Here is a 27,541-nt window from a genome sequence, read left to right as displayed (position 1 = left end):
TGTATTCTGAGTAGTTTCTCTCTGCAGATGATGAGGTTATGATACGTGACAGTATCTGAAATAAACAATTGAGTTTAGTTACATTGTTTCTCTTCCATTTGATTATGTAAAAACAATTATGTTCATGAAGGACAAAATTAGCAACAAGGGACAGTATGAGCCCTTTACCATGTTAAAAGGATATAAAGTGATATAAAGTCATGGGATAGCTTTAATGTTTTTTTAATGTGACTGGGTATGTTTAGGCATGAAGTCTTAATTAAAAAAAACAAAAAAAACCAATATTGATCATACATTCCATATCTCTGTTACTTTGTGGAGAAGAGAAGATGAGTATCCTTAATTGAACAGAGCTGCTCACACTTGCATGTTCTGTTAAACTATAAAGATAAATACACATGATTGTTAGGAAATGATTGTTACAATTTTTAAAGTTATAATTTATAGACATTTTAACAAATAAATAATTTACCTGTTGAGAGTATGTTGATAGTCTGTGTAACTGTAGTGTATAGCTGAGCTCCAGAAAATCAGTATTGAAGAGGGTTTGACAGTTACAGATTTGAAAAAAAAAAAGGCGGGAATAAAGAACCCTAAACAGAAAGAACCACTTCAACATAAAAAGGGTTCTTCAGGACATTACGGTTCTAAATAGAACTGTTACTATATGTAAAGATCCATCTTTTTGGTTTGTATGTTTGGAGTGTATGAGGAAAGGAGTTTACAAAGGAGTGGAAAAAGAAGGGAAGAATTCATGTGTACACAAAGGGGCTACAGCATGACTACACTCTGAATGTCAACAAAACTGGCATTACAAAATGGCAGTGTGGATGAGATGTCCATGTAAGTATAGAGTATCCATTTTGTTCTTCTGGTTCTTTTGAATTGAATTCAGATGAGAGTTCAAGCTCCTTTGCTCTGTGACTTTGTGCTTTGAGTTTATCCCAGGCTCACATATGACTCATTGTAGTGGCATTTTGGCTTTCCACTGGTGCAATAAATACAAAAACCCACTATATATTTCACATCATAAAAGGCTCACCATAAGTCCAATTAATCTGCAATCTGTGTCACACAGCAAACTGTCTCCATTTGTCTGATCACAGGGGCCAAGCATTTCATGGCACTGACACCGTATCTGTCTGCAAGGTCATTGGCACTTTTATAGTGTAATTTGACTCATCTGCAATTTGTTACGCATTTTTACTTTGCGTTTGGTGTAAAATAGCACTAACAAATGAGACGGGCAGGAAAACAATCATCAAACAAAAAAATAAATTTGTACTATGTTCAAAAGATTCAAGAAATAAGTGTAAAGGACTAATTTTGACAATCTATTTGAATCTAATAATTATAGTTATTTGTTCTTAATGCCATTTTTAATCATTTTTTTGGTAACACTTTATTTTACGTTCTTGTTACACGTCTCGTGTAGTTACTGAAGTAATAACTACACATTATCAATAATTACATGCAACAACCTTATCCATACCCTAATCCTAACCTAACCTACACAGTATTTAAATGTTTTTTTTTTTTTTTACTTTGTTATTTATTTACTTATTATTTACTTTTTACAAAATTCTGTTTGACGAGCAACATGAAGGTTGAAGTGGGGGGGGGGGGGGATTTCCTTTCCCTCTGAATGACGAAATGTTTTGAGGGGGAAATAGTCTTTGATCATAATTAGCCTATGTTAAACAGATGTTTGAATGCAAAAATTACAGCAGATTGCTTGTTTGCTTCTTTTCTGAAAGACAAAGTCCACTAATCAAACTGTACTAAACATTACATCATGAGTGTACAAACATGATTATGTATATGAAACCATAGATGTAAACAACACATTTTCACTGTTTGAGGAGAATAAATTTAGCATTAAGTTCCTGTGGTATAGCCTACTGCTGTACATCTTTCTGAGAAATCTGGCGTCAGAATAGTATAATATGCACCAAAGTTTAATATTTACAGATATATTGTTTTAAAAATTATTTAATAATATTTAAATAAGTAAATAAAAACAAGTATGAGCAATAGCAACACCTTATACCAATAATTATTTCGCTTTTGTACACAGTCAGCTGGGCATTTTTTATTTACTGAACAGCGCCGTTATGTCCACCTCAGTATAACCAAACTCACATCCCACTCTCATCTGTGGACTTCTAAAGCCAGAACACTGATTAACCCTCAACCCACAGACATCCCCCTGCTCCAGTTGAAAGATGGGAAACGGCTTTTTCCACAAACTAGTAATGTCCTGATGTTTCTCATCTGCCTCCGTTTTGGTTCTGGAAAAAAAATGCAAGTCAGCCATCAATGAGACACCATATGCTCACATTCTCTGGTTCAACATGACCTGGGAAAAGGTGAAGCAGATCAGACTGCTTTCTCCACAGATATCTGTATTTGTGACATGCAAGTATGGACTTTTCTGGTTAAATATTGTGAAATATCCACTCTCTTGTGCTACTGATTATTCTAAATGACCCACTCTATCTCAGTGATTGCAATGGAAAAGTAGCAAGAAAATGATTGGAACTAATTGCAATAAGAATTTTGGCTGCTTTAGCAGCGTGGTTAGTACATCTGCCTTTCCATATCCTGACAGACTTCAGCTTCTAGGGAGCATTATGTCATTTTTTGGCCTGGCTGTACATGTTAAGGTTTGAATCCCATGGAAAATTACTCTAAACTTTGTGGAGTAGTGGCAGGTTGGAATAATAAAAACTTTCTCAACAATGTTTAATGTGTTGAAAATGAGATTTCTCATTATTCCCATTAGTTTTTCTTCATTATCAAAAGTACTCTCAGGGACAGTCCATGACTTTGTACAGCTTTCATTTTTCTCTAAAATAAAAAGGTGCATATTAGGATCTTAATGATGCACAAAGTACTTTGCAGGCAACATACAAGTACAATTGTATCTTTTTTTCTTTTTTTACTGCAGTTTTCATGACCTCCATGATGAAAATATAAACTACTCAAAAAGAACATAATAGTATTTACAATGTGTTGTAGGCCTAATAAGAAAGTTACAATGCTTAAGTCAAGTCAGTTCAAGTCACCTTTATTTATATAGCGCTTTTTACAATACAGATTCAAAGCAGCTTCACAGTGATGACATGAAAATAATACAACAAAGTTTGTTTGTTAAACGTAAACTCTGTAATACACTATTTGACAGGGTAAAATAACTGCATGGGTGCCTGGCAATGGCCGGAATATTTGGGTTTCCTGTTGGGTGGGCTTCAGGTCAGATAATTACACCGTGTCCATGCAACCCGCAATCACAAACGCAGGCCGTATGAATCATTGGGATCACCCAGACAGCTGAACAATTTCAACAACCATAGAACGTAGAACACAGAAGTCATTAAATTAGGAATAGGATTCAATCTTGGATGTCAACTAAACCTCTGCGCAAAGAAAAACAATGACAATAGGCATTTGCAGATGCAGAAAGATGATAAATCTTTTTCTTTTTTTATCTAAGGTCAAAATGCTGGAACTAAATAACTGCACAATGACTTGGAGCCAAACAAAAGCAGCTGTAGTTTGTTTGACTGTCTTAAATGGATTGTTTTTTTTTTTTATCTGTGTGAGCTCAACTCACCAATAAAATGTCCGCAACCAGAGTATGTTTTGCATTTGGATGCCACCTCCATGTCTGGTACTCTGTTGCTCATGTTGGTCTGAGCGCTTCCGTAGTTTACATACAGAGACATAATGACAAAGCAATGTTATCCGCCTCTGACTTTTTCTGGACTAACAAGGCATGTGAAATACACAAAGACCAGCTAAAATTGGGGAATTCCATATGGGGCAAAGTAAATGAGTCACTCTTTAAACTGTGTGAGATTGTAAGCACTGCACAATCTTTAAACACAAGTGTCTATCCCTCTCCCTCCCCCTCCCCAATGGCAACAATTAACTGTAAAGACTTCAAGAGATTTTATAGTTTTAAACCATAAATAAGTCAGAACAAGCAGCTTCTTCTGAATATTTTGCAATTTTAAAACACTATTTTTCCGTCTCGCACAAACACACACTGTTTTAATACTTCATAGCTAGGGGGAAAAAAAGCTTATGACTCATCCACCCACATGGAAACATTTTCCCTTCACATGTGGTAGGACTTTTGTTTATTTAAATTCAATAAATCTATTACTGTGTGTTTTGACAAATAACCTTTCTTCCTCATTGGTTCATAACACCATATCCAGAACGACATCATCCATAAACAGAAGGACGGTACTGTTGATCTGTACGATGGTGTTCAGATTTGATGAATGGCAACACTTGCAGTGCTGAATTGAAAATCTAAACGGACGCAGACAATGTGCAGTATTACAGCGAGACAAAAAAAGTGCAGCGGGAGACAAAGAGCTAATTTTACGAGGTAATGTAGTTACAGCAACAGCAGGTATATGCTTAAACAGTGCCTACAGATTCATTTCCAGACTTTCATTCTGCCATCAAGCTGTTGCAAAAAAACAAATCTATGATGACAAAAACTCTTCAAAGAGGATTGCATAGAGAGTTTGGTAGAGGAGAAGGATTTGAAATCTGCTAACCTTTACAGCACGTCACCTCTGTGGCATGTAGCATGATGGGATACAGACATAACCCTTAACCCTTAAAAGCGAACTCATTAGGAATGGCAAATAGCACTTTACGAACATCTGTCTAAGAAGAGGTAAGATCTGGTTTTGTAAACCTCCCTCAGGAGTGCTTGTTTTATGAAGACACTAGGCCTAAGCAAAGAAAAACACCATCATAATAATGTTGATTTATCATTTCTCAAGTAAAAATAAAAAAATGAAGCAAGCAAAAAAGCACCAACTTTCAAAGATTAGGAACGGATATCAGTTTCATTTGGCCTTGCAGTAAGTTAACAAATGGCTGTGCTGTTTCACACACATGCACCGCAGCTGCTCCAGTAAAGCCTGTCTGTGACCCCTGACCGCTCCTGATGTCTAAGACTTCAGTTCAGCTGGCCTGCATTTATTACTGCTTGAAGTAGTGTAAGGTCAATGATGACCTCAGATCTGGAAATATGTCCTTTGAAGATTTTTCATCACTTGGAATGATCAATAAAAATAAAAATAAAGTACATAATAAATGAGATATAAAATACAAGAAAAATAGGCTGGTACAAATGATAATTAAAAAAACAAAAACAAAAAAAACATCTATAGGTTTCACAGTTTTAGTTTAACACATTCACCTCTCAGGAGTGCCAGTCCTGGTCACAGAATAAAACACAAAGGAAATGCATGCACACACAAATGAGGAATATGTCAGTATTTTTTGTTTTGTGTTTTTACAGGACAAAATAGACCGTAGTGCAAAGGATCATGCACTCTCAGAAAAAAAGGTACAAAAGCAGTCACTGTGGCGGTACCTTTTCAAAAGGTACACCTTTGTACCTAAAGAGTGCACATAAGTCCCTCAAAGGTACATATTGGTACCAAACGTGTACATATTAGTACCTAAATGGTACATATTAGAACCCTTTTGAAGGGTACTGTCCCAGTGACAGCTTTTGTAACTTTTTTTGCTCTAAGTCCAAATAACAAGTCTCTTTTAAAATGTTTGAAAAGGCTATTATGAACTAAACAGTTCAGGCTCTGGAATAAAAGTTGAAGGTTTTATTCCAGATAGGGGCAAACAGTGAACTTACATGCCAGAGTTCTGGCACTTTCCCCATTGACCATTTTGCCCTTGGACAAGACACCTAACCACATATTCCACAATAAACTGCATCTGCAAAGTTGGTGCAATCTCAAAATGTAAAAGATGAAAAAATGCAATATGGAAGATAAAATTCAAAGACAGAGTAAAATGGATGGGTTTAATATTCTCACAGTACCATATGTGCCCACTGTCTCAGCACATATGGAGTGCACTTTTATTCTCAAGCTGAAAGGATGTGACAGTGGCCAACAGCTGGTACGTTTCCTCTACTTTTTCAAAACTACTCTGCGTGAGAAACCAAGAAGGCAGTGCAAAACATCTGAATAGCAGACAGAGATGCACTGTCAACAGAACATTTGTCAGACAACATGGAACGTGGAAAACATCTTAAATACAACTGTGTGTCTCCCAAAATAAACTGATTTAAGCTGTCGGTTGTTTCCACTGTTAAACAATTATTAGTTGTTGTTTTTTTTTTGGCTATTATAAACTGAATTTTTCCTTCACTGCAAACTCTGCCTAATAATCAGATTTTCATAAGCTTCATTTTTCTAACAACAAAATGCAAGTAAACTTTCAGTTATTTTTTCACTGCATCAACATAAGAGAATATAGTTTACATAGTATATAATTATATGCATGGCTTTAAAAATGAGACTGGTGTTAAATATTGCAAGAAGTCATTTCGATTACCTGATGTGCCAAAATTTGTAATGTGATAAAATTGAAGTTACGCATAATGAAAAATGTGGTGATTTATTCCGATGAGTCATTTTGTACAACAGATGGAAATGAAAGTCTTAACCATCACAAACCATCGTCTTCGTTGGACCGAAATTACACAAAGATCAAATTTTGAACTAACATCAAAACAGCACAAATGGCCTGAACAATATATTCATACAGTGGAGTATTTATGCTGAAAAATAATAATTTACAATATTGACAGCAGTGCCATATTTCAAAGCAGATGTAAAATTTGTACAAGTACAACCATTTGGAAATTGTCCTATATCACTGTGGTTGATGAGTTCAAGAAGCAGAACAGAGAAAGATGGCGGCTCCATCACTGAGCAGGACGCGTGTGTGTGTGTGTGTGTGTGTGTGTGTGTGTGTGTGTGTGTGTGTGTGTGTGTGTGTGTGTGTGTGTGTGTGTGTGTGTGTGTGTGTGTGGTCCTGGACACCAGAGGGTTTTTTCCCCATAAAACTGAGTATCTGAGAGGTGTTGAGGAAGAGGATGGGAGAAAGTGGATTGCTTATCAGTTCTCAAGAAAAGCCACGTAGTCAGTGAGTCTGGCCAGCTGTTGTTCGTTTGGAACCAGAGAGACAGGGGGCGGATCTGGAGAGAGGGGAAGGCAGAACAGAAACATGAGAGGAGCGGGGATTCCTTCAAATCATCTATGATCTGCTCTATAACACATAGACATGTGAATGTAAACAAAGACGTGCCACAGAATAAATGCATGAATGTGTGAGAGAGAGAGAGAGAGGCTGTTGCAGATGCAAAAGCACAAGAAAGAAAAATGTCATGGCAATGGTTGAATTGATAAACTTTAGCTGCTTTTAGTGAGAGCTGCAGGTCATCAGTACTGGGAATAATTTCTCAATCATCAGTTACTCAAATGCATTACAGACATCTGCGCTGTCTCACGAGGCCCATGCAAAAACCCAGATGCTGCTTGTTCCTGTTTCTTTGTAATAAACATGTCTCGTAAAAATGGTTCTCAACAGTTACAGGCAAACACATAAAAAGCTGTGTGCACTACAATACAAAACGCAAAGAGCAGCATGATTCAGAACAATGAACAGAAGGTGACCAAAAACGAATGAAATTCATGCCATTTACAAAATGAAGGAATCTTCAAGAAACTGAGAGCCAATCAGAAACGAACATGAGAGCAGGATGAAAATGGAATTGGAGTGAAGTGACCCATTCACATGCTTGTTGTGAAATAACCATGCAGAACCATTAACTCAATGGAACAAGGTTTTTATACAGAGGAGGGGCCATGAGTAAAACCTTATGGAGGAATGAGTCATAGAGTGGACAAAAAAACATATGTTCTTGTTGGTTATAAGAAGTGAAACAGTGCCCCCACCTGGTTTCTGTGGCATGATCATCCTGGTGTTTGGATCTGCGTGCCACCCATGGCTAACTACACCTTAAGTGAAAGAAAAATGGACATTTACATTACAAAGTGCCGCACAATAAAGGGTTTGCACATCTCTAAACCAATACAAGTTGCTTTTGCAGAAGATCAAGAAATAGTCACAGCCAAAAGAAACTTCTTTTCTAGTGATGACCAAACACGTGTGAAAGAACTCCAACAGAATTGCAGGCATGTTTAAATATATTTCTTCAAAATATTTTATTTACATAAAAATCATCATATACATATACATACTGTATGTGTGTTTGTGTGCGTGTGTGTTGTGGCACTCTGTCTAGGATTACATACCTTTAACCGCCTCTTCTACAGAGTATCCCACAAAGGCAGCAAAGTCGTCTGCACTGATAGAGGTGTAAGCTTGAGCTACAAGACCATATGCCCTCCTACGGGTGGACTCTACAAGAAACACAAAATGCAAGAAAAACAAATTAGAGGTTTTCCAGAGGTGGCAATCTACCAAATGTAATACTTTTATTCAGCAAGAACTGACACAGACTTAAGCAACACGCATGTTTTCAACTTAGTTTATTAGTTCAGTTTCTTTCTTAAATAAAGTGCTGCTGTACACAGCAATCAAGAAAACCAAACAAAGACAAACACAAAAACATAAAAGACTAATATTTAGTTCTCTCCTGGGTCAGACTCAAAAGCCAAGATGTAAAAGCCATTTTAAAAGCATTCAAAGTGGGGGCAGAGCAGATGGAGAGCGGTAAGTTATTCGGGTACGGGACCGCTGTACCTGAAGCAAAAGTTTCTCTCAAATTCTTTCCTGGCTGGTGTAGAATAACAAGATCTGACAGATAAGAGGGAGTGAGGCCAGTTACAATTTTAAAAATCATATATATATATATATATATACTCAGATTGTTTGCGTATGGGTGAACATTTCTAGCGAGGGGCCCCAAGTAGTTAGAGATAAGGGGCGATGAGCTAAGAGGGGCAAAAACAACAACATCCGTTTTGCTCTCATTTAAAGGTGCAGTAGGACATCTGGGAAAATGCTAACTTTAGCCTGATAGCACTAAAAAAAAAAAGCCCCGCTGACCAAAGCCACGCCTCCTGAAAGCATTAACGTGCACAGCCCAGAAGACAACGTTACTGCAATACATAGTGTGTCATTCACCGGTGAGAAAACTTTATAGTACAGTTAGTAACAGTACTACAATACCAAACGTAAACAAATTCTTAAAAACGGAATTATATGCAGCAAGTTTTCGGTTTGTTTAGCTAGCAAAACTTGTCAGTGTGTAATATTTCTTGCATGCCAGGGGTTCCACGATGAGAGTATGGTTGTTGTTGCTTGCCTGCCATTCTCGCTCTGTCTGCACAACGTACGTGAACACGCTGATGACTTGCGTTTACAGGCTGCGCAGTGGTATGCAAACACACACTGACCAACAGGGAACATATGCTATAGGATCGTTCGGACCGAACGCAACGATTCAACATTCTATGGTACTACACCTTTTACAGACAACATATATTCATAAAAATGCATTTAGACCGCTTAACAGAGGGGTTGCTATCATGATAATTTGGAGACTTTCAACCAGCATAACAAAAAAAAATAATTCTGCAGAGAATCACCTACGGCACCTTTAAGTGGAGAAAATTCTTAGCCATCCAGCATTCAACAGCCTCAAGACACTTAACAATGCTGGAAGAGGAGACTTATCAACTGGGTGTAATGGGACATACAGTTGAGTGTCGTCAGCATAACAGTGTATGAGATCTCATATTTCCTGAAAATAGACCCCAAAGGTAACATATACAGGGAAAATAGAATTGGGCTCAATACGGACCCTTCTATTATAATTCTCAACTGAGAATAATAATAAATCATACTTGATCATTTTCCAAATCAGCATATGAGAAAGATTTCTAAAGGATCATGTGACACTGAAGACTTGAGCAATGGCTGTTGAAAATTCAGCTTTGCCAACACAGGTATAAATAACATTTCCAAATATATGAAATTTATCATATTATCAAATTATACATTTTTTTTTTTACATTTTGATAATATTTCACAATGTTATTGGTTTATTATAGTTTTATTCAAATAAATGCAGCCTTGGTGAACATAATAGACGTCTTTGAAAAACATAGCCTAAATCTTAATGACACCAAACTTTTAATGGTAAAAATGTTTATGCGAAATGTGCGTTTATAGTTTTAAATCTTACTTTACATATAAATATGTTTAAGTGAAACAAACTGAAATAATGTTTGTTTAAACTTTCAAGTTGCATTATGCATTGAGAAATTTGATTATTGATTATTAAACAAAAGTACAATCATTTTGCTTAAAAATTACTTTATAGTGCAATTAAGCAAATTGAGAGGACAATGTTGCTTTCAAATGTTATCAAGATTGAAAGGTGATGATGTCTGTAAATGTATTTGTTGTCACACTTCCAATTACTGAAACAGACTTTAAGTAATGTTGTGAAAGCACTAAATGAATTGTGTGACATTATCTATAAACCCAAGGTTAACCTAAAGAAGATACATGAAAAACAGATAAATATTTGGTTTTATTAAATTATTTATATTCCTTTGTTTGCTATAATGGAGAGAAGTATGATTCAAAGGCTTACAGACACTTCTAAACACTTTAAGCCCTTGAACTAAATATATAGCAACTCTCATAGCAACAGTGTTTACTAACAGCTACTGGTATGCAACACCAAGGAGGACAGCATTGAATACAAGACTGTTGTTTGGAAATTACAGGCAGACAAGAACATGTTATACAAGAATGACCTCTACAGAAAGAAAACCAGATACACCCAATGTGTGAAAAAAAAAGTTGGTCTTAGCACCTCACAAGCAACAAGAAAACTTGAATAGAGGTACATTTAGGGGATTTATTGTATGTTGCTTGTTTATTTTTAACAACAGTCATTCCAAGTGCTTGTCAATCCATGATAGACAACCTGATTCCTCACTTGCCTTGACCCTCTATCATGAATAGCAAGAGCTGCTGAGCAAGGCAGTGCTGGGGGGAGGTGGAGTGGTGTCCATCTGTCCTATTCTGGTATCCTACCCCAAGGTCCCCCCAGCCATATCTCATCTTCTTTCCTTTTAAAAATAGCATGTGACTTTAACCAGAGAAGTTGAGAGTAAAGAGTGCACAGAGTTCACTTGTAAACAGTTACCTTTAGAGTAAGTCCAAGATACTCTATTTAAACTGCATCTTTAAATGTGTAACTTGGTTTATACATCTAAAAAGAAAATAATAATAATAATAAAATTTATAAATAAATAAACTCAAATCTCACATTTGAAAATTTTATTTAATACCAAAGCATTAAATCCACATTTGAGTAAACTGAACAAACAGACCTACATAACCACATTTCGTGAAATGACAACAATGATCAATTTTTTTGTGAAACAAATGTGAAAGTATGAAGATAACTTCTAAAGTGACAACAGCAGAATTTTAACTACATTATAAAAAGTATAAAAATGGCACCTAGTTAATCTGAAATATTCTTATGATGATACGAGTTGAAATGCTGACACTGCTTAGCAGTGATATACGAACATTTAAAACATCTTCTTTCTCATTGTCACCATCCTTGCTTGATCTTCTTGTCGTTCCTCACATCCTATTTGACCTCCAAGACTCTCTTCCTTTACTGCAACCCATTTACTCCTCTTCCTCATCCTCAGCATCTTCAAATTCCTCCTCCTCATCTGCTCCAAAGTCCATCTTGGCCAACAAAGTCTCCACATGTTCTGTATCCAGAGTGAAATGGTCCATTCTTTCAAAGCCTGGCTCCGGCCTTTCTTCAGCAAGTGAGCTCTTCGCCGCATCCTTTGTCTGGACAATCAGGTTCTTGGAGGCCTGCAGGAACTCTGCGGCACTACTTTGCTCCAGCGCCAGCACTGCAGTGTCCGTTAACTCTGTGGCTGCCTGAAGACGATCCCCATAACGCCTAGCCAGACTTCTGAGGGCAGCTACCTTCTCATCCTGCTCCTTGCCAATACGTTCCAAGAGAGCATTCTTACGCTCCTCCAAGGCTGCGTACAGAGAATCGAAGCATTCACCAAGCCTTTGCTTGGCACACTGAGCATTGTCCTGAACGACTGTGCAGGCCTCCTCCATCTGGTTGAGCAACGCCTGAAGGCGACCGTTCCCTGCCACAAGAGCATCAATGGCGTTACTCAGCTCTCCCTTTTGAGCCTGATAGACACTAGCAAGTGGTGACACCTCACAGTCTTTATGTTGGCCAAATACCTTACACATAGAGCAAGTGGGAGTTTGGTGAGTCACGCAGTAGATGTTGATCTTCTCGTCCTCGTGCTCTTGGCACAATGGCTCCTTGGAGCTTTTGGGTTTTATCGAAGTTTCTGTGGTGGTGTTTTCACCACCTCCACCCTCCTGCTGCTGTTTGTATATGTCAATTATGTTCTCAACTAGAAGATTTCTCTGAAGTCCATGCACGCCATGACGATCGAGAACCACTTCAAATCGGCAAGTAGGGCACCGGAAGACACCACCGGAGAAACGGTAAGGGTTTCGAGAGTCATAAAGATCACTAGCACATCCTCGACACAGGTTATGTTGACAGGGCAGGATCACCACCGGTTTAGTGAACATGTCCAGACAGATCGGGCAGCTCAGCTGTTTCTCAAGGCTCTCCATGGAGCCAGGAGACCCTAACAAAGAGGCAGTTCGCTGAATTTCCATGTCGGTGGTCGACTTGTCTCCTTTTGCTTCACTTCAGCCACTCCAGTGGCTGTCTTCTCAAAAAAATGTGTAAAAAATAAACTGTGGCACGGCAGCAAATGATCCCTTGCAGTTATCAGATCTGTTCTGGGGCACAGTGGCCCTGGTCTTTATACTACCCTCGGCCAGTGGGTGACATGCCATTCCTCCAACCAATCAGAGCACACATTCCTATCCACTTGTTTTCAAGATTCATTTTTGGAGATGCAAAAGCCCCCACCCCTTTACAACACATGTGTTGTGTCATGATGATACCATAACACTCCTACCCTTTCCTGTACAGTGAGATTTCAATGGTGAAATATTTTGAGTGGTGACAAACAAGTTTCATGTCAAGAAAACAAACCCTGTCTGTTACAAAAACCCTTTGACTTTTCATGGCTAATTTCTTATTTCTTCTTCAGAAGAAAAAAATGCCAAATTGTACACTAACTCTAATAAGCTCCAGCATTCTTTTTTTTTTCTCTTTTTTTTTTTCTTAAAATTCTGAGGAATAGTATTTTTGAAAATATATTTTATTTTGAAGAACAACCCATAAATCATTCAAAACGCATCATTTTTCTAAATAATTTCTTGTTCAAATGTTCTTTAGTAATTTGTTTGTGAAAAGCAACTGTTGATGTCCTAAAACACAGTACATAGGGAACCCATGAACACATGGAAAGGGTTATTTTTAACCTATCCTTGGCCTGGGTGGGTCAAGTGCTGACACGTGGGGATCAAATGAAAGCTGTGTTTTAACATGATCCCTGAAGATACAGAGAAGAGATTGCAAAAGAACTGTTGCTCCCTTAGAACAAGAAAAGGATACAACAAAATGTAGCATTTAAATGATAAAGTAACTTCCACACTTAAATTGTCCCTACAAGCAGTCATCATTCGAAGGATTCACACCTGGCCTATGAATAGAGTTAAATGTCTGAGCTAAGTTTAGTCATGAACCACTTGAAATTGCATTCGAGAGCAAGATGTGTGCCACTTCCTAGGGTAAATTCTAATTTATTTTTGCACATCTATCCATATTTAAATGCCGGGTTTTTTTACACGCATATAATTTTAAAATTTTGCATGGAAAGCTAAATCACACAGATAATCATATTCTATGACTCGATTGGTAAATCTGGCCGATCTCACAAACCAATTGCAATTTTATGACGTAAAACCGTAAAAAGTTCATTTAAACATTGGTAAACCGAAATATTAGCAAACCATAGTAAATCGCACATATTTATTTAGAGCATAAAGATATGTGTAGTTCTTGAGAAAATCTGCACGGAGTGAAATTACACGCTGCTTGGCTAAAGCCATTTTTGTGATCATGATGCAGTGTTTTCCAATGTCATTTGAAAGTTCAACCAATGGAAACTGGATCTCTGTTATGGTGGGTAGGAACGATGTGCGAGACCAATCAGTAGGGATGCACCGAAATTTCAGTCGATAATTTTATATAATGGTATTTTCGTTTTTTGGCCGAGAGAGAAAAAAGGCCCAAAATATATGCCGCCCCGTCCCTCAGCGATCAGCGCTCAGGTTTCACTGTCGTGCAGCATTTTTTTGTAACTTTGCAAGCGGCTCCACTTCTGAACAACTTCGAAGCAACTGTATCGACACCCAGTTTTCTCTGCTCAATGTTCTGCTACGTCTGTTCAAATAACGTGCCGACATGAAATTTCTCTGTAGAAGACTTCTCAAAGCAGAGAAAATTTCTCTGTTTGCAATAGCCCTATACTGTACTGTAACATGGTGTGGTATAGATGTGCTGGGTAAAGCTGGAAAAATGACACTACAATATCATTCTCTGCTCCCCACTCTGCTCACATGATCTGATGATAATAATAGCTTGGACTATATATTATTTTGATAATTGGTCAAAAAATAAATCTGATTATGTTACACAGAACTGAATGAGGAATAATATATTGATATTTAATATTATTTTAATATATTTTCTGTCCAATTTTGGTGTTACTTTAAATAAAAGTGTGGTTATTTTATTTTATTGGCTTGTACTTTTTAAACTCAGATTCAATAAAAGTCTAATATTAACATATTTTAATACTAATATTAATAATAAAAAAACTGAATTTAAAATATGAAATTAATAACTATTTTTTTTAAAGTCATTTTCGGCTTCGGTTTTCTGCAGAGTGCATCCAAAATGTTCGGTTTCGGCCCAGAATTTTCATTTCGCTGCATCCCTACCAATCAGACACTGTTTTATAGCTGGAGTGTGCTTGGATTGCATCGATCGCTCAGATTGACAGGTCTTAATTTACCATGCGCCATAGAATAGGAGTGCACATCTGAAACAGTGCTGGAAGATAATCACAAATCAACCAGAATCTTTTTACTTGTTTCATATTCTGTGTAACTATTAAAGTGGCCCTATTATGCTTTTCCACTTTTTCAACTTCAGTTAGTGTGAAAGTTGCTGTTTGAGCATAAAAATATGAATGATAAAATGGTGGATCGTATCTATAATGTAGGGAAATTACAACAAACATTCCACTCTGAAACGTCCTGTGAAATATGTGCTTGCAAAGTCTGTGCATGAAATCCGTTCTGCACAATCCTCTTGTTCATTAACATTGTCAGGGTCTGACTTGGGCTCGAATTGGTTTGAAATTGACGCCATCCGTAATATTTACACTAGAGAAGAACTCGCAGTTATGGAGGGACGGCACTTATCCCGAACACGCGGAAACCGGTGCCAATCACAACACACTGGGCCAGCTAATCAATCACAGCACTTTTCGTATTTTGGAAGGAGGGCCTTCATCGAAACAGGAACTATACGGCATGTTCGAGCCAGACTGGGAAGAGAGGTGCTGTAATAATGTAAAATATGTGAAACAATGTGTTTTTTGAACAATCAAGCATGAAAACTTATTCTAGTACACTCCAAAAACAAAATCAAGACTTTGTAAAAGGGCATAATAGAACCACTTTAATATTTTTATGCTTTGTGGTGTTTACACATGCAAGTAGTTCTCATGTCAGTAAAACACATGTTTAGAGAGATTTTTGGACTTTTGATAAAAAGGGAACCATGGTTCCAAATGTTCAAAAACTTTTGATTGCTTTGAGATATCAACACAAAATTTGTAACATAATGTACCTCTGTGTACTTGATACCTTGTTGTTTTTGTTTGTTTGTTTGTTTTTTGTAGAGCTATAAACCATTATTTTAAGTATGCCACTTGAAATCAGGAGAAATCATCATGTATGCCATTTGAAATCAGGGTGTAAGGGGATTAAAACCAAGAAGCATAGTCATGATTACAGCAGAAACACCAAAAATATCTAAGATGGAGAGGGCCTTTTTGTAAGACAACTCAGAGAAGTTGAGAACCACTGATTAAGATGACCAACCAACAATTCATTAATCACACTGTTTCATTATTTCATTAACATTATCAAAGCCAGTATATAGACAGCTAAAAGGGGCTGTGAGTCTAGATCTGGCCAAGCACGGAACCCTACAATTTCTTAAATGTCAAATCGAATTGAGGATTTGTTTAATTAAACAGACAAGAATAACCACAGAGCAAATGAAAAGTTCAAGGCCAGTATACCCATCTTCATTATAGATTTAATTTTAGGAATACAGCATAAACCCCAAGCCACATGATCTCAGTACCTTGTAAAGCTTCCATCACAGGGAGAATGCTTTCAGACCACTGGTAAGCAGCAATAGCAGTGTAGATCCCTGGAAAGTCTCGCTGCCAGATACGCTGTCCTACCGCCCATATTGCCGCCAGCTCTGGGTTTGCCTGCAATTAAAATCTGTATCAGAGTTCTCAAATTTATTGTGCTTTATGTTGGACTAATTGGAAGCAAACATAAAACTCACTGTTTTGATTGCTTGGGGTATCCGTTTCCAAAGGTATCTAGCATTATTCCTGCATAAAGCAAGTGACTATTATGACAATCAACTGGTAATTTAAATGTATATTAACATCAAATATAATCTATGTAACATACTCACATGTCATTATGCAGAAGATACAGGACTAGTAACTGAGAATACACCTGAGGTGTAGCAATGCCACCGGGAGCCTACAATACAAGGTAACATGCTTTAAAATTAATGAAATTTAGGAGATGAATATGACAATTTGTATAAAAACAATCAGTCATGCCTGTAATAAAATAACAAATAAACACGAGCACAAGGAAAACTATTACTACACACAAAACTTCATAAACATTTACACACAAGTTCCATACCACATGAATGAGTTTAAAAGTCTCTATTTTATCTTACAATGATGCCTAGAGCTAGCTTACATGACTAATGTTGTTCAACTGACAGACCCATATACTTTAGCTGATTAGCAGATAACAAACATCCGCAAAATAAACGCATTAATAAATCAATATATCTGTCTGCTTTTACCTCCAGCTCTTGAGTTTCAAACTGCAACAGCAGCTTTTCATCAGGTTCAGCCATCATAACAGACACGGGCATGTTTTACAGGAGCTTCATATGCTAACGGCTAAGGAAAACAAACCGCTGCTGCTCTGGCTTTGCGACGCCACACTGACCCCTGCTGGACTGGAGAGCAAACGACGCCACCACGCCTCTTACATTTTTGTATCGCTGAAAAACAAAAATGTGAGGACTGGAGATACAGGTGGCTAGTTTTACTCCTATTAGCACGTATATTGATGCACGTTACAGAGTCGCTCTACTTCCTTCAGAGACCCATTTGTGCACAGATATGAGAAGGCTTAACAGCTCACTGAACTGCTCTTCTCAGAAAAGCATAATTGTGAGGTCAAATTTGATTGACTGTCCTACTGCTAGGCCAGCTGCTCATATGTTGTCAAGAGAGAAGAGCGTGTCTCAGTGTCTATAATCCACCTCTCTTAACTGCACTGTATTTAGAAGCGTCTCCTAAAGATTGTTACAGTGAATGCTTACACATGGAGAAGTCCTTGCGTTGTATGTTTAAAACTTTCTGAAGTTGCACCAAATATTCCGTTATATTGCGATTGTGATAATACACTTTATTAATCTATGTTTCTTTGCTTGCTCCACTCTTGTATGACTGACTGAGATTTCACATTGGTTTTGACGTGATAAATGCTAACGTCAGTCTTATAAACATTTAGATCAACTTACAGTCGGACCTGTCTATATTTAGATGTAGGCCTAACCACCGAGAACAACAACAGATGCGCAGCATATGACACTTATTATAGTCTTCTGCATTGTATGGAAGGTGAAAACCTAACAGTGACAGTGTTGTGAAACAATGTCAGATGACATTGTATTGGATTACCCTGTTGAATCAGAATTTGTACAGGCTCTTAAAGAAGCACAAAGTAAGGACTCTACATGTGTGCAGACCCTTCTCACAGAGGCAAGCAAAGAAAACCCAAATATCGTCATAGAGTTGTCAAATGATGATTGGATGAAAGACCCTGATGTCGAGCTCCCCCCAGTTATGCTGTTGGGTAAGTACAACACAGCCATGCTCTTATTTGATCTTGAAAATGTATGATGGAAAACAAAATGTTTTTCTAGAGATTGAATTTCAAACTTAGCTATTTCAAAATGAACAGATTTCTTTCTCCTATCAATCAATACGAATAGGGAGACCGGGTATGGTTGTAACATGGGGAGAGTTGTAACACCACCAATTCCACCAACCAGAGATAAATAGGAGTTCTATGATAATTTCAGTTTACTCACTTCCTCCCAGATCTTATAAATGGTTGTCAAGGCTGGAAATAGGCACATGCAGATTTTATAAAGAAAGAAAAAAAAGATTTTGTGGTAAGAAAAAAATAAAATTGGCCAAATTTTGTTTAGCATTTAAACTTTTGCAGATAAAATCATTAAAATTGTATTAGATAGTTTTGCAGGCTAATTTCAAACCAGTACGCTAATATGGCTAGTTAAACACCCAACAGACACAGAACGTTCCCCTAACATTAGTATTTGGTTCTTTTTTTTTTTAATAGAACCAAATAGCCTAATAACCCTCTAAGAATGTTCTTTTAGGTTTCTTTTTTTTTTTGCAATCATAACTTTTCCAGAACGTTGCTGGGTGGTTCTTTTTAAATAATCTAAACATAACTTCGACCAAAATAATGGTAATTTGTAGGTTATTATTTTTCAACCATAAAATAACATTTCCTGAACGTTGCAGGGTAGTTATTTTAAATATAAACAACTTATACAGAACATCCCTTAATGGTTATAAAGTTCAGCTAAATGCTTTATTGTCACTCCCACATCCTAAAATTAATTAAATGAAATTAAAATGTAAATTAAAATAAAATAAAATAAAGTTGTATGACTCTATACATTTGTAATAATTACACATAATTGGTTTTGTAAATAGTTTGTAAAGTGTGTAAATGCATTTGAGTGGAATGATATTTCATGTTATAATAATTCAGTCTTAAAAAGCAACCTTTAGGGGCCATTTGCATAAACTGCTTGCTTAGACTTAGTCTCACAAATTTGTTGTCTAAGTTTTTTCTTTAAGACTAGTCATACCATTTTTTTAAGTGAGTTATATGAAAATTTCAATTGGACTAATTTGAGACCAAAAACCATGCTTGTGTTTATGCAACTTGCCCTGGTTTGTAACACAGGTCCCTTCTCCATGTTAAATGTGTTTAAAAGACCCCTGCATGAAACCAACACTGCTTGTTGCTTATCAACATGAAAATAACAAACCATTAATTTGAATTTGTCCTCATTGTCCTCATCAGTACAGCCATAAAATACCCAAGTATGTCATCAGCTGTTTGGGAGATGTTTTAAATTGTATAACATGTGAGGTCAGCTAATGACTACTTTCACATGCACCTACACAACTGCATTGGAACTGCCTATAAAAACAATCAAAACCTTAAAGCTATATGTAAAACAAATGTTTTGACTTAATTCAAGTAATCAGCACATAATGTTAAATAAACGAATAAGTTTTCATTGAGGAGAAATTGATGCCCTTTCACTTATCACTGGAATTATAGTTAACAGCTCAGGGCACTTTTGGAATTAAGGTCACAAGGTATAAGCACCTGTGTGGATCAGATTCCGGGCAGCTGTGTGGCCAGTCTGATTGGAGGACAATGCTGTCACACCTCATGATTTGTTGAAACGGAGAGCTGGATTCTATTCTTGGCTCGTTTAGTGGTGATATCACCAGCAATGCTTTCCACTCAGCTGTGCATCTGGCATATTTATCGAACTCAGCCTCTGTGTTGTTGGTGAAAACAATAATCAAGGCATCCTTGACATGCAATTGCCCTGCACTGATCACATGTCATTTGTACTAAAAATACAGGATATAGAGCAGCAGTGATAATATAAATAGCCATAAAAACGGACAGGTAAGAAGTGGAAAGGGTTGTCAATATTAGCCATGCTCTCCCAAGGCGCTGTGAGTCGAAAGGCCACGTTCTTGACAGAGAGAAGGCGGTCGTCTTTAGAAAAGACCAAAGGTCATAGGCAACCAGGGTTGGACTTTCTTTGTCCCCCTGTTCTCGATGACCTGTTAACTCACCACTGGAGGGACATTCAGGATGGATTCTCTGATCCAGAGCAACTGAACAAAGTGTTAGAGTTTCAGAGTGATGAACTGCTGTGGACTGCTCAGAAACAGGGTGAGTCAGATCTGATGAATAGGATGGAGATATAAAATATTATTTTAGGGAAGACAATGAAGAATTGTTTATATTTCAGCATCATTACTTTGGTCTGAAGTGTGAATAAATGTGTAAACTCAACTTTGTGCATTCATAATGTTTCAGAGAGGACTTTTGCTAATTAAAATAGAAAAATTCAATGATATTCATATCAGTCATGTTCTTGAGTTTCAATATCCTGCTGAAAGGCAGCATATGTTGTGCATCTGTTGTGAATAACACCAACCAACATATGTTGAAGTTTGGATACTGGTTCCCAAAATTTGGATTCAGGTATGCTGGTGCAATTAACTGGCTTCTTAAATAGCTTAAATAGGTTTAGTGTTTGGTTTGTTTTGTGCAGGACTAGTGGGTGCAGCAAATCAATGTTGTTCACCAGTGCTAGTGCTAGTCAGTGATGCCATTTCTTTTTCTTTTTTCTAGTGAACAACATTGTTTTGCAGGTCAACCAGCTATACCAGCAAAGAACCAGTTTGGACCAGCATGAAAGGCTGATCTTTTTAGCAGTCTCATTCTGACATCACATGTAGAAATCATATTCTAAATAAACTAATATAATGTATTAAAGGGATAGTTCACCCAAAAAGGAAAATGTGTCATCATTGTTCTTTTGTCATTCAAAACCGTAAGACTTTCAATAATCTACTTGGTTAAATCCAAGTCTTCTAAAGAGACAAGATCGCTTTTTATGATGAACAGATTTAATTTATGCCTTTATTTGCATATAAACATTGATCGTCGCACATATTTTGAGCACATCACATATAAGCGGAACCTCAACTGTACTTGGTTGATATTTTCATTAAAAAAAATCTTCCATTTGTGTTTCAAAGATGAACGAAAGTCTTATGGGTTTGGAATGACATGAGGGTGAGTTTCCAATTGAATTTGACAGTCTATTGACCAATAATCAGATTTAACAATTTTGGTAATGATCTGCTGTAAATTTGGACATCAACTGGATATGAAGGCCTCTAAGTGCCATCTGAAATTTCCTTCTAGAATGATCATTTTTATCAAGCTTGTATGTTTATGTTCAGTTATTTCACTTTAATGGCAATGAAAATTACCTATTAATTGTCATTAAAGTGAAATTACTGAACTTAAATATACGAGCTTGATAAAAATGTAATTTTAGAAGAAAATTTCAGATGGCACTTAGAGGCTTTTGCATCTGAAGTCTTCATAAATTTTTTATATATATGTATATATATATATATATATATATATATGTATGACATACGAGTCATACTGTAATCCAGGCTTCGACTTCGGACAGCGCGTCTGCTAGTAAACTCCACTCACATTCCCTACACTCACTCTTGATGAGACAGGCGTCTTACATGAGACACACTGACATTTTGAAGCTTTTCATGCAAGGATAACAAAGCTTGCATCTTTTAAAATAGACTAAACTTGCCACGCTCTACAAGTCTTTTATCACTTAGAAAGCCCTTAACTCACAGCATTGTGCTTCACACTGTCTGTGGGCGGATGGCACATTACTGAGGTGAGGAATCTGTGTAGAGTTGACACAGGATTTCTAAGGGATTGTGGTAATCTTCTGTGCATATGAATGTCATGCACAGATCAATACTCGAGAGCCCTGATCCCTGTTTGGTTCGGTCTCCATGCAACACTCCTACTACTCATTCTGCAGATTCCAGTAAAGATTTTCCTGGTGTGCCCTCACAAAAAATGATCTCATACAACCCACAGATTATGCCATTGCAATTAAACTCTCTGCTTCTACTATAAATATCTAACCTGTCACGCTATAGGCACTTTTTGGCATAGGCTACATGGTAGTAGAGCTACTTTAACAGAGCATGTCTTAACTGTACCTGAAAGATGGGTCTATTATTCAAATAAAACAAAAGTCTACAAATGGACATAGATGTTTGCAGCTCAAAGGATTTAGCATCTATCTCATACATCAACAACTAAAAATGGCGCCAGTAAGCTATGACCAACTGATGGAGAACAATGGCTTACTAAAAATAGAGGCAAAAAGTGCTTGAAGCCATAGGAAAACATGACTAGCACTATATAAACTCAAGTCCTTGAAAGCATAGGCCATTTGAGAAGTTAGGCGGAGATGCTAAGAACTATGTGCTTTGAGAACCTCTGTTCAACTGTGCAGCTGAATGGATGGCAGGCTCTGCTGGATGATAACTGTGAGTTAGGACAAGATCATTGGGAAAGAGCTCATTTACGCTCCTTGTGGCTCTATAGAGCTGTAGTGAAGGGAGACTCCAGAGGGCTTCGAACCCTCCTTAAAAGGAACTATATTGATGTTGATGTGTTTTACAATGTGAGCCGGGAGGAACTCGAGTGGAAATCTCACACAGAAACCACATTTGGACCCTCAGGTAAAACAGTCATTTGTGGGACAGGTATTTTGAAAATAATGTACTTTTTTGTGTTGTGTTGTTGGATAAAACAAAGATTGAGTTTACTCCCAGTTGATAACAGAGATTAAACATTTTATTTTGCTACTGTGGAGCATTTATAATGTTTTAGATGTATTATTTCTCTATTATTTTATATTTTGAGTATTTATTATTATCTATTATTTTAAGACTTTATTGTAGTATTCCTACTCTTATTACTTTATTTCATTAATATTATTTTATTTACTTTTTTAGAATCTATTCTGAAATATACTACTGGTCAAAAGTTTGGCGCCAGTACAAATTATTATTATTATTTTATTTTTTTATTTAAAGAATGCTCTTATACTCACCAAGGCTGCATTTATTTGATTATTTTAATAGATTTTAAAATGTAATATTCCTGTGATGGCAAAGGTGAATTGTCGTCATTACTCCAGTCTTCAGTCAGTGTCACATTTAATAAGTCCCTCATTTTAACATTTTGTCTTATTTTCTGTAAGATTCAGCGTTAGCGACCCGGAGCTATATCTAACAGAGATGGATCTCTACCTGTCACGATAATATAAAACTCTCCTGATATTAGAGTAACAATTACAGAAGAATAAAGTAAAGCATATGTTGTTACCTTTTGGAGCTTGGAAGGGTTCAGTTTGAGCAGATGTTTTATACCATCTTCACTGTCCTTGTCAGAGCTCATTTCACATTCAGCATCTGGCTCATATTCACAATCTCAAACATATTCTCAAAACTATCATTTTCAAAATATTTTGATCGCTGAAAGCTTCTTCACCAGATCCACCATCAAGTGACAGTGACACTATTGATTGCATTCAGTACTTGCTCTGCAGTAAATCGCTGAGCCGTTTCAAGTTTTGATGATGTTTTTTAGTTTTGTTTTTGCCTACAGTTACTCACTTCATCGTGTATCAGACCTTGCTACCTTGTGGAATACAGTGAATAATTGCACTTATTCATCATCAAAGATTAAATTATCGTTGTGCAGAAAAAAATATACTTGCACTGTTACACACCTCGTGTACTTTTTACAATAATGGGAATACAGGCATTTCTTTTATAATGTTTCTTGCTATATTGTTTATAATGAATTGATTGAGGAATACTAAGAAGGTATATACTTTAAAAAATTAACGAGGAGGAAGGTAGTGAATGACGTTTAAAGGTTAAAAAAACATATCACACTTGTGATTGTCTGGTAATACTTCCCATTTCAGGTCTTTGGTCTTTGGAGTACAAAAGAGAACTGACAAGCCCACTGTGTATTGCTGCTGCACAAGGTTTCTCTGAATGTCTACAGTATTTACTGGAGCACGGCGCACACCCCAACCTTCTCGCAGGAGGAAGAGCAGCACTTCATGAGGCCTGTGTTAACGCCAACACTGAATGTGTAGAGCTGCTGCTGGAACATGGAGCTAATCCTAACCAGATTACAGAGGAGGGACTGACTGCCTTACATCTCTGCAGAACACCACAATCACTACGGTATCATCATTTGAAAATCATACATACTACAGTATAGTATTAATACACCTTATTTTTATCATTATCATGAGTAGAATTCAAACGCAATAGTAAAATATACTAAATTAAGTATATTGATAAGTATAAGTAATAAAGTATGAATATGTTGTCAAATTATGTGTTATTTTACATTAATAACTCGTATGAAACCCATATTAATATTTTATCTTTAGTGCAAAATGTGCAGCAAGTTCTTCCCCCCGAAAATAATTACACCTATTGTTTTTGCAGTGCAAGCTGGATTATTCAAAAAGTAGGCCTATCTATAATAAATTTTAGGAAAAATCAGTTCAAGCTGCAATGTTTGTATTCTCTCATATTGAGCATTTGCTGTACATTTTTATTGTAGTTGTGCAAAAGCCTTGGTGAGATATGGTGCCAAGGTGAACATACCCAGTGAGGAAGAGGAAGAAACACCATTGCATGTGGCAGCTAGACATGGTCTGCCCCACCATGCACAGCTGTACCTACGATTCGGAACCTGTGTAAACCATAGCAGCTCTTCGGGTGAAACACCACTGGGGGTGGTTTGTGGAGTCGCACCAGAAACGACAGCCAACAGCGAAGATGAACGATACCTCGAGCTCTGTCATCTCCTCCTGGCCTATGGAGCAAACATTAATTTAGCTGATAAAGAACGCCGCAGTCCTCTGCACAAGGCAGCCCGCAATGTTCAGCATAAGATGGTGGACCTTCTTTTGAATCATGGGGCTGATATCAATGCCATTGACTACAACGGATGTTCACCGCTATCTAGTGTTCTACAGAGCTCTGTGGTTCGGCAAGAATGGGAACCTCACATGGTTGTTCAGACCTTGCTAAATCACGGCTCCATTAAAGTCTGGCCACAAGCACTGCTGAAGGTGATCACTAATAACATTAGATAATAGCATTTTCAATACTCGACAAAAAATAAAAAAAACCCTCTTCTTATTTCATTACATAACATTTTCTTACTACTGAAAAAAGCTGATTTAAAGTCTTTTAATTTGCTGATGTCTCATGCATTTTCTATCTCTGTGATATGATCAGTTTTTAAAATGAATTAATTTAATGTTTTTTTGTTTGTTTTTTTGTTTTTAAGGTTTTGACAGCCTGTGCAGGGGCACCTAAAACGGTGGAAATCCTGTTTAACTCATACACACGTGTTCCTGTAACCTACAAATGGGTTGAGGCCATACCTGAGGATACCTTTAATGTGAGTCTCTTATCATTTCACCAGGATCTTTGCATTCATACTATATGAAACCTGTGTAAACATGATTTATAGCATAATTATTTCAAATACTGTGTAGCAAAACAAGGCTAAAGACTTAAAGGAAAATCAAATCAGCTTTGGAATGAGTCAATGCATGTTTGCATTATTGTACCATAGTGAAGCAAAATAAATAAATATTAATACACTGATTATTTTTTATAGCTTCACCAACCCTTTTATGAGTCTCTTTTTGCACTGGAGTATAGACCACGTTGTTTACAGCATCTGTGTCGGTCTGCACTGAGGAAACAGTTTGGGAAAAACTGCTACTCACTCATTCCCAGTCTCCCTGTGCCAAAGCCACTACAGCAGTATCTTCTTCTGGAACCGGAAGGGTACATTGACTAGAAGTAGAACCAGACCTTTTGGCAAATAAAACTTTAGATAACTTCTGAAGGCTTTTTTAGCGTTATAAATTAGTCTGACAAAGCTGACTTCCTTGCATTTCACTTGCAGTGAAAATACAGTGATATTTTTAGAGATCTTTTTTTTTTTTACCTGTTTTCACCTGTCATACAGTATATAGACTGATGTATTAGTGTAAGTAGGGTGAATTGCCCTAAAGTGGGCAAATGTCCAGTCATATATGAGGGTAAAGTAATCATCAAACAAGAAACACCTTGTGTGAAGACCACCCAAAGGTCAGTGACATAGCTATGTTTTGGCCTAATGTGCTTATGAAATGTTTGTCCATCAAAAAATAGTATGACTTTGTATGTATAAACTATATTTTTTATATTTTTACCAAATTTCCTAGTGTCCCACTTTAAGAAATAAGGTTTCAAAAAGTGGGACAGTATTAGCCAAATGTGGGACCGTACTTCCGTCAGTCAAAAATTTGTGGTGGGGCATGGTTTGGGGGACAAAAATGGTTATTTACAGGGTTTTAGTGTTGTTGTGCAATATTAGAATGAATTCTGACTCGAGGTTGAATCTAGGCTAAAGTTTGCTCAATCTGTGAGTTGTTTTTTGGGTGGGGGTTTTGCAAGTTGCCAGATTTTATATTTTGCCTTCACATAGGCCTAGGCTATGCCTGTTGTGATTGAATGTATTTGTTGTTAAGTAAAATTAACTAGAGAACAGTCAGGAATTCTGACTGTGGATTTAACTGTTTTCTATAACATAGGCCTATGATAATAGTTGCTTAATGTCATTATAATAAATGCATCAAAACTATCATATTGTATTATTTGTCTAATGATGTTCAATTATCCATGTTTCATCCATACATAACCAAGAGAATCAAGTTAACTTAAGAAGATTTCTCTATTTTACATGAATCAGTGATTGTGGCCTTTTATCATAGACTTTTCAGTGTCCCACATTTGGGACACAACATTAATGCTCTTAGTGCAAGTCATGAGACTATCATTTCTTTTATGAATGTGTAATCTGCATTTTCTTTTTTGATTTGATTAGGACACATCCTGTGGATTTTAAAATGGTATTGGGTGTGTGTATTTAGTGTTTTGGCTACACATGGCAATATGTCACATAAGTCTGAAATGCAAAAAATGTCCTATATTAGGGCAATTCACCCTAGCTTTCCAATACATTTTATTGTTTGAATGGCAGTGTTATGTGTATGCTATGAATTCTTCGTTAGGCTTAATTTCTATAAATATGTAGTTACAGCTCATTTTATGTTTTTGCATAATTATTTAATTAAGAAATATTATTCTTGTTTGTCCTCCAATAAAATAATATCTTTTGTCAAGTCTTCTTCATTTCTCAGAATCATTTTATGTTTGTGCTTTGTAAGGTGCACTGAGCAGTAGCTACCCAGCAAACACAGAACATTGGCACAACGTACCCAAACTTCCAATAACGTTTTAACAACATGGCCAAAAGGTTGCTATAACTACGTTGTGTGGTGAAGGTTGTTACAGCGTTGTCACAATGTTGACATTAAACCACCGTTCAGTGCAGGGCATTGCTTAAAGGCACACTATGCAAGATTTGTACCTTAATATAACAGCTTCGAAATCATTTCGATGGTAAACAAACTCGTAGTAGGGCGAATCATCCCGATAGCAAAGCAGGTGGGGGACGCCGCTGGCAAAAC

General features: G+C 36.9%; 3 protein-coding genes across 4 annotated transcripts; 1 reads left to right on the top strand and 2 right to left on the bottom strand.

Moving 5' to 3' along the window:
- Window positions 1–6,440: 6,440 nt before the first annotated feature.
- cops8 (COP9 signalosome subunit 8) lies at window positions 6,441–17,168 on the bottom strand. The gene is made up of 7 exons (XM_084122955.1): window positions 17,012–17,168; window positions 16,601–16,671; window positions 16,466–16,514; window positions 16,253–16,385; window positions 8,160–8,267; window positions 7,800–7,862; window positions 6,441–7,039 (listed from the first exon to the last, which is right to left on the bottom strand). The coding sequence occupies exons 1-7, from the start codon at window positions 17,081–17,083 to the stop codon at window positions 6,960–6,962; spliced, it is 576 nt and encodes a 191-aa protein (XP_083979081.1). The 5' UTR covers window positions 17,084–17,168; the 3' UTR covers window positions 6,441–6,959.
- Window positions 10,390–12,712, bottom strand: trim63b (tripartite motif containing 63b). The gene has a single exon (XM_084122954.1). The coding sequence runs from the start codon at window positions 12,571–12,573 to the stop codon at window positions 11,530–11,532; it is 1,044 nt and encodes a 347-aa protein (XP_083979080.1). The 5' UTR covers window positions 12,574–12,712; the 3' UTR covers window positions 10,390–11,529.
- Window positions 17,169–17,779: 611 nt separating the features above from the next.
- On the top strand, window positions 17,780–27,199 carry asb18 (ankyrin repeat and SOCS box containing 18). Of its 2 annotated transcripts, none has more exons than XM_084123247.1 (5): window positions 17,780–18,075; window positions 23,912–24,179; window positions 24,568–25,081; window positions 25,303–25,416; window positions 25,639–27,199. In XM_084123247.1, exons 1-5 carry the CDS (start codon window positions 17,874–17,876, stop codon window positions 25,822–25,824), a joined length of 1,284 nt encoding a protein of 427 aa, XP_083979373.1. In that variant the 5' UTR covers window positions 17,780–17,873; the 3' UTR covers window positions 25,825–27,199. The 2 variants fall into 2 exon arrangements, with proteins under 2 accessions (XP_083979373.1, XP_083979372.1); XM_084123246.1 differs by lacking the exon at window positions 17,780–18,075 and adding an exon at window positions 19,951–20,241.
- Window positions 27,200–27,541: the final 342 nt, after the last annotated feature.

Source organism: Abramis brama, assembly GCF_963993115.1.
Source record: "Abramis brama genome assembly, chromosome: 8".
In the NCBI taxonomy this organism is placed as follows: domain Eukaryota; kingdom Metazoa; phylum Chordata; class Actinopteri; order Cypriniformes; family Leuciscidae; genus Abramis; species Abramis brama.
The sequence above is the reverse complement of the archived record's forward strand: the minus strand, read 5'-3'. Positions and strand labels throughout refer to the sequence as shown.

What these genes read in the sequence shown, in the direction of transcription:
- trim63b (XM_084122954.1), bottom strand. Translation starts at nt 12,573, where the DNA reads ATGGAAATTCAGCGAACTGCCTCTTTGTTAGGGTCTCCTGGCTCCATG.
- cops8 (XM_084122955.1), bottom strand. Translation starts at nt 17,083, where the DNA reads ATGCCCGTGTCTGTTATGATGGCTGAACCTGATGAAAAGCTGCTGTTG. An exon ending in TGTGATGGAAGCTTTACAAG is followed by an intron (nt 8,268 to 16,252) that starts GTACTGAGATCA and finishes TGTTTCTTGTAG; the next exon opens with AGTCCACCCGTAGGAGGGCA. An exon ending in GATCATGCCACAGAAACCAG is followed by an intron (nt 7,040 to 7,799) that starts GTGGGGGCACTG and finishes CCCTCTCTCCAG; the next exon opens with ATCCGCCCCCTGTCTCTCTG.
- asb18 (XM_084123246.1), top strand. Translation starts at nt 20,001, where the DNA reads ATGCTCTCCCAAGGCGCTGTGAGTCGAAAGGCCACGTTCTTGACAGAG. An exon ending in AGAACACCACAATCACTACG is followed by an intron (nt 24,180 to 24,567) that starts GTATCATCATTT and finishes TTTTTATTGTAG; the next exon opens with TTGTGCAAAAGCCTTGGTGA. An exon ending in GGCCACAAGCACTGCTGAAG is followed by an intron (nt 25,082 to 25,302) that starts GTGATCACTAAT and finishes TTTGTTTTTAAG; the next exon opens with GTTTTGACAGCCTGTGCAGG.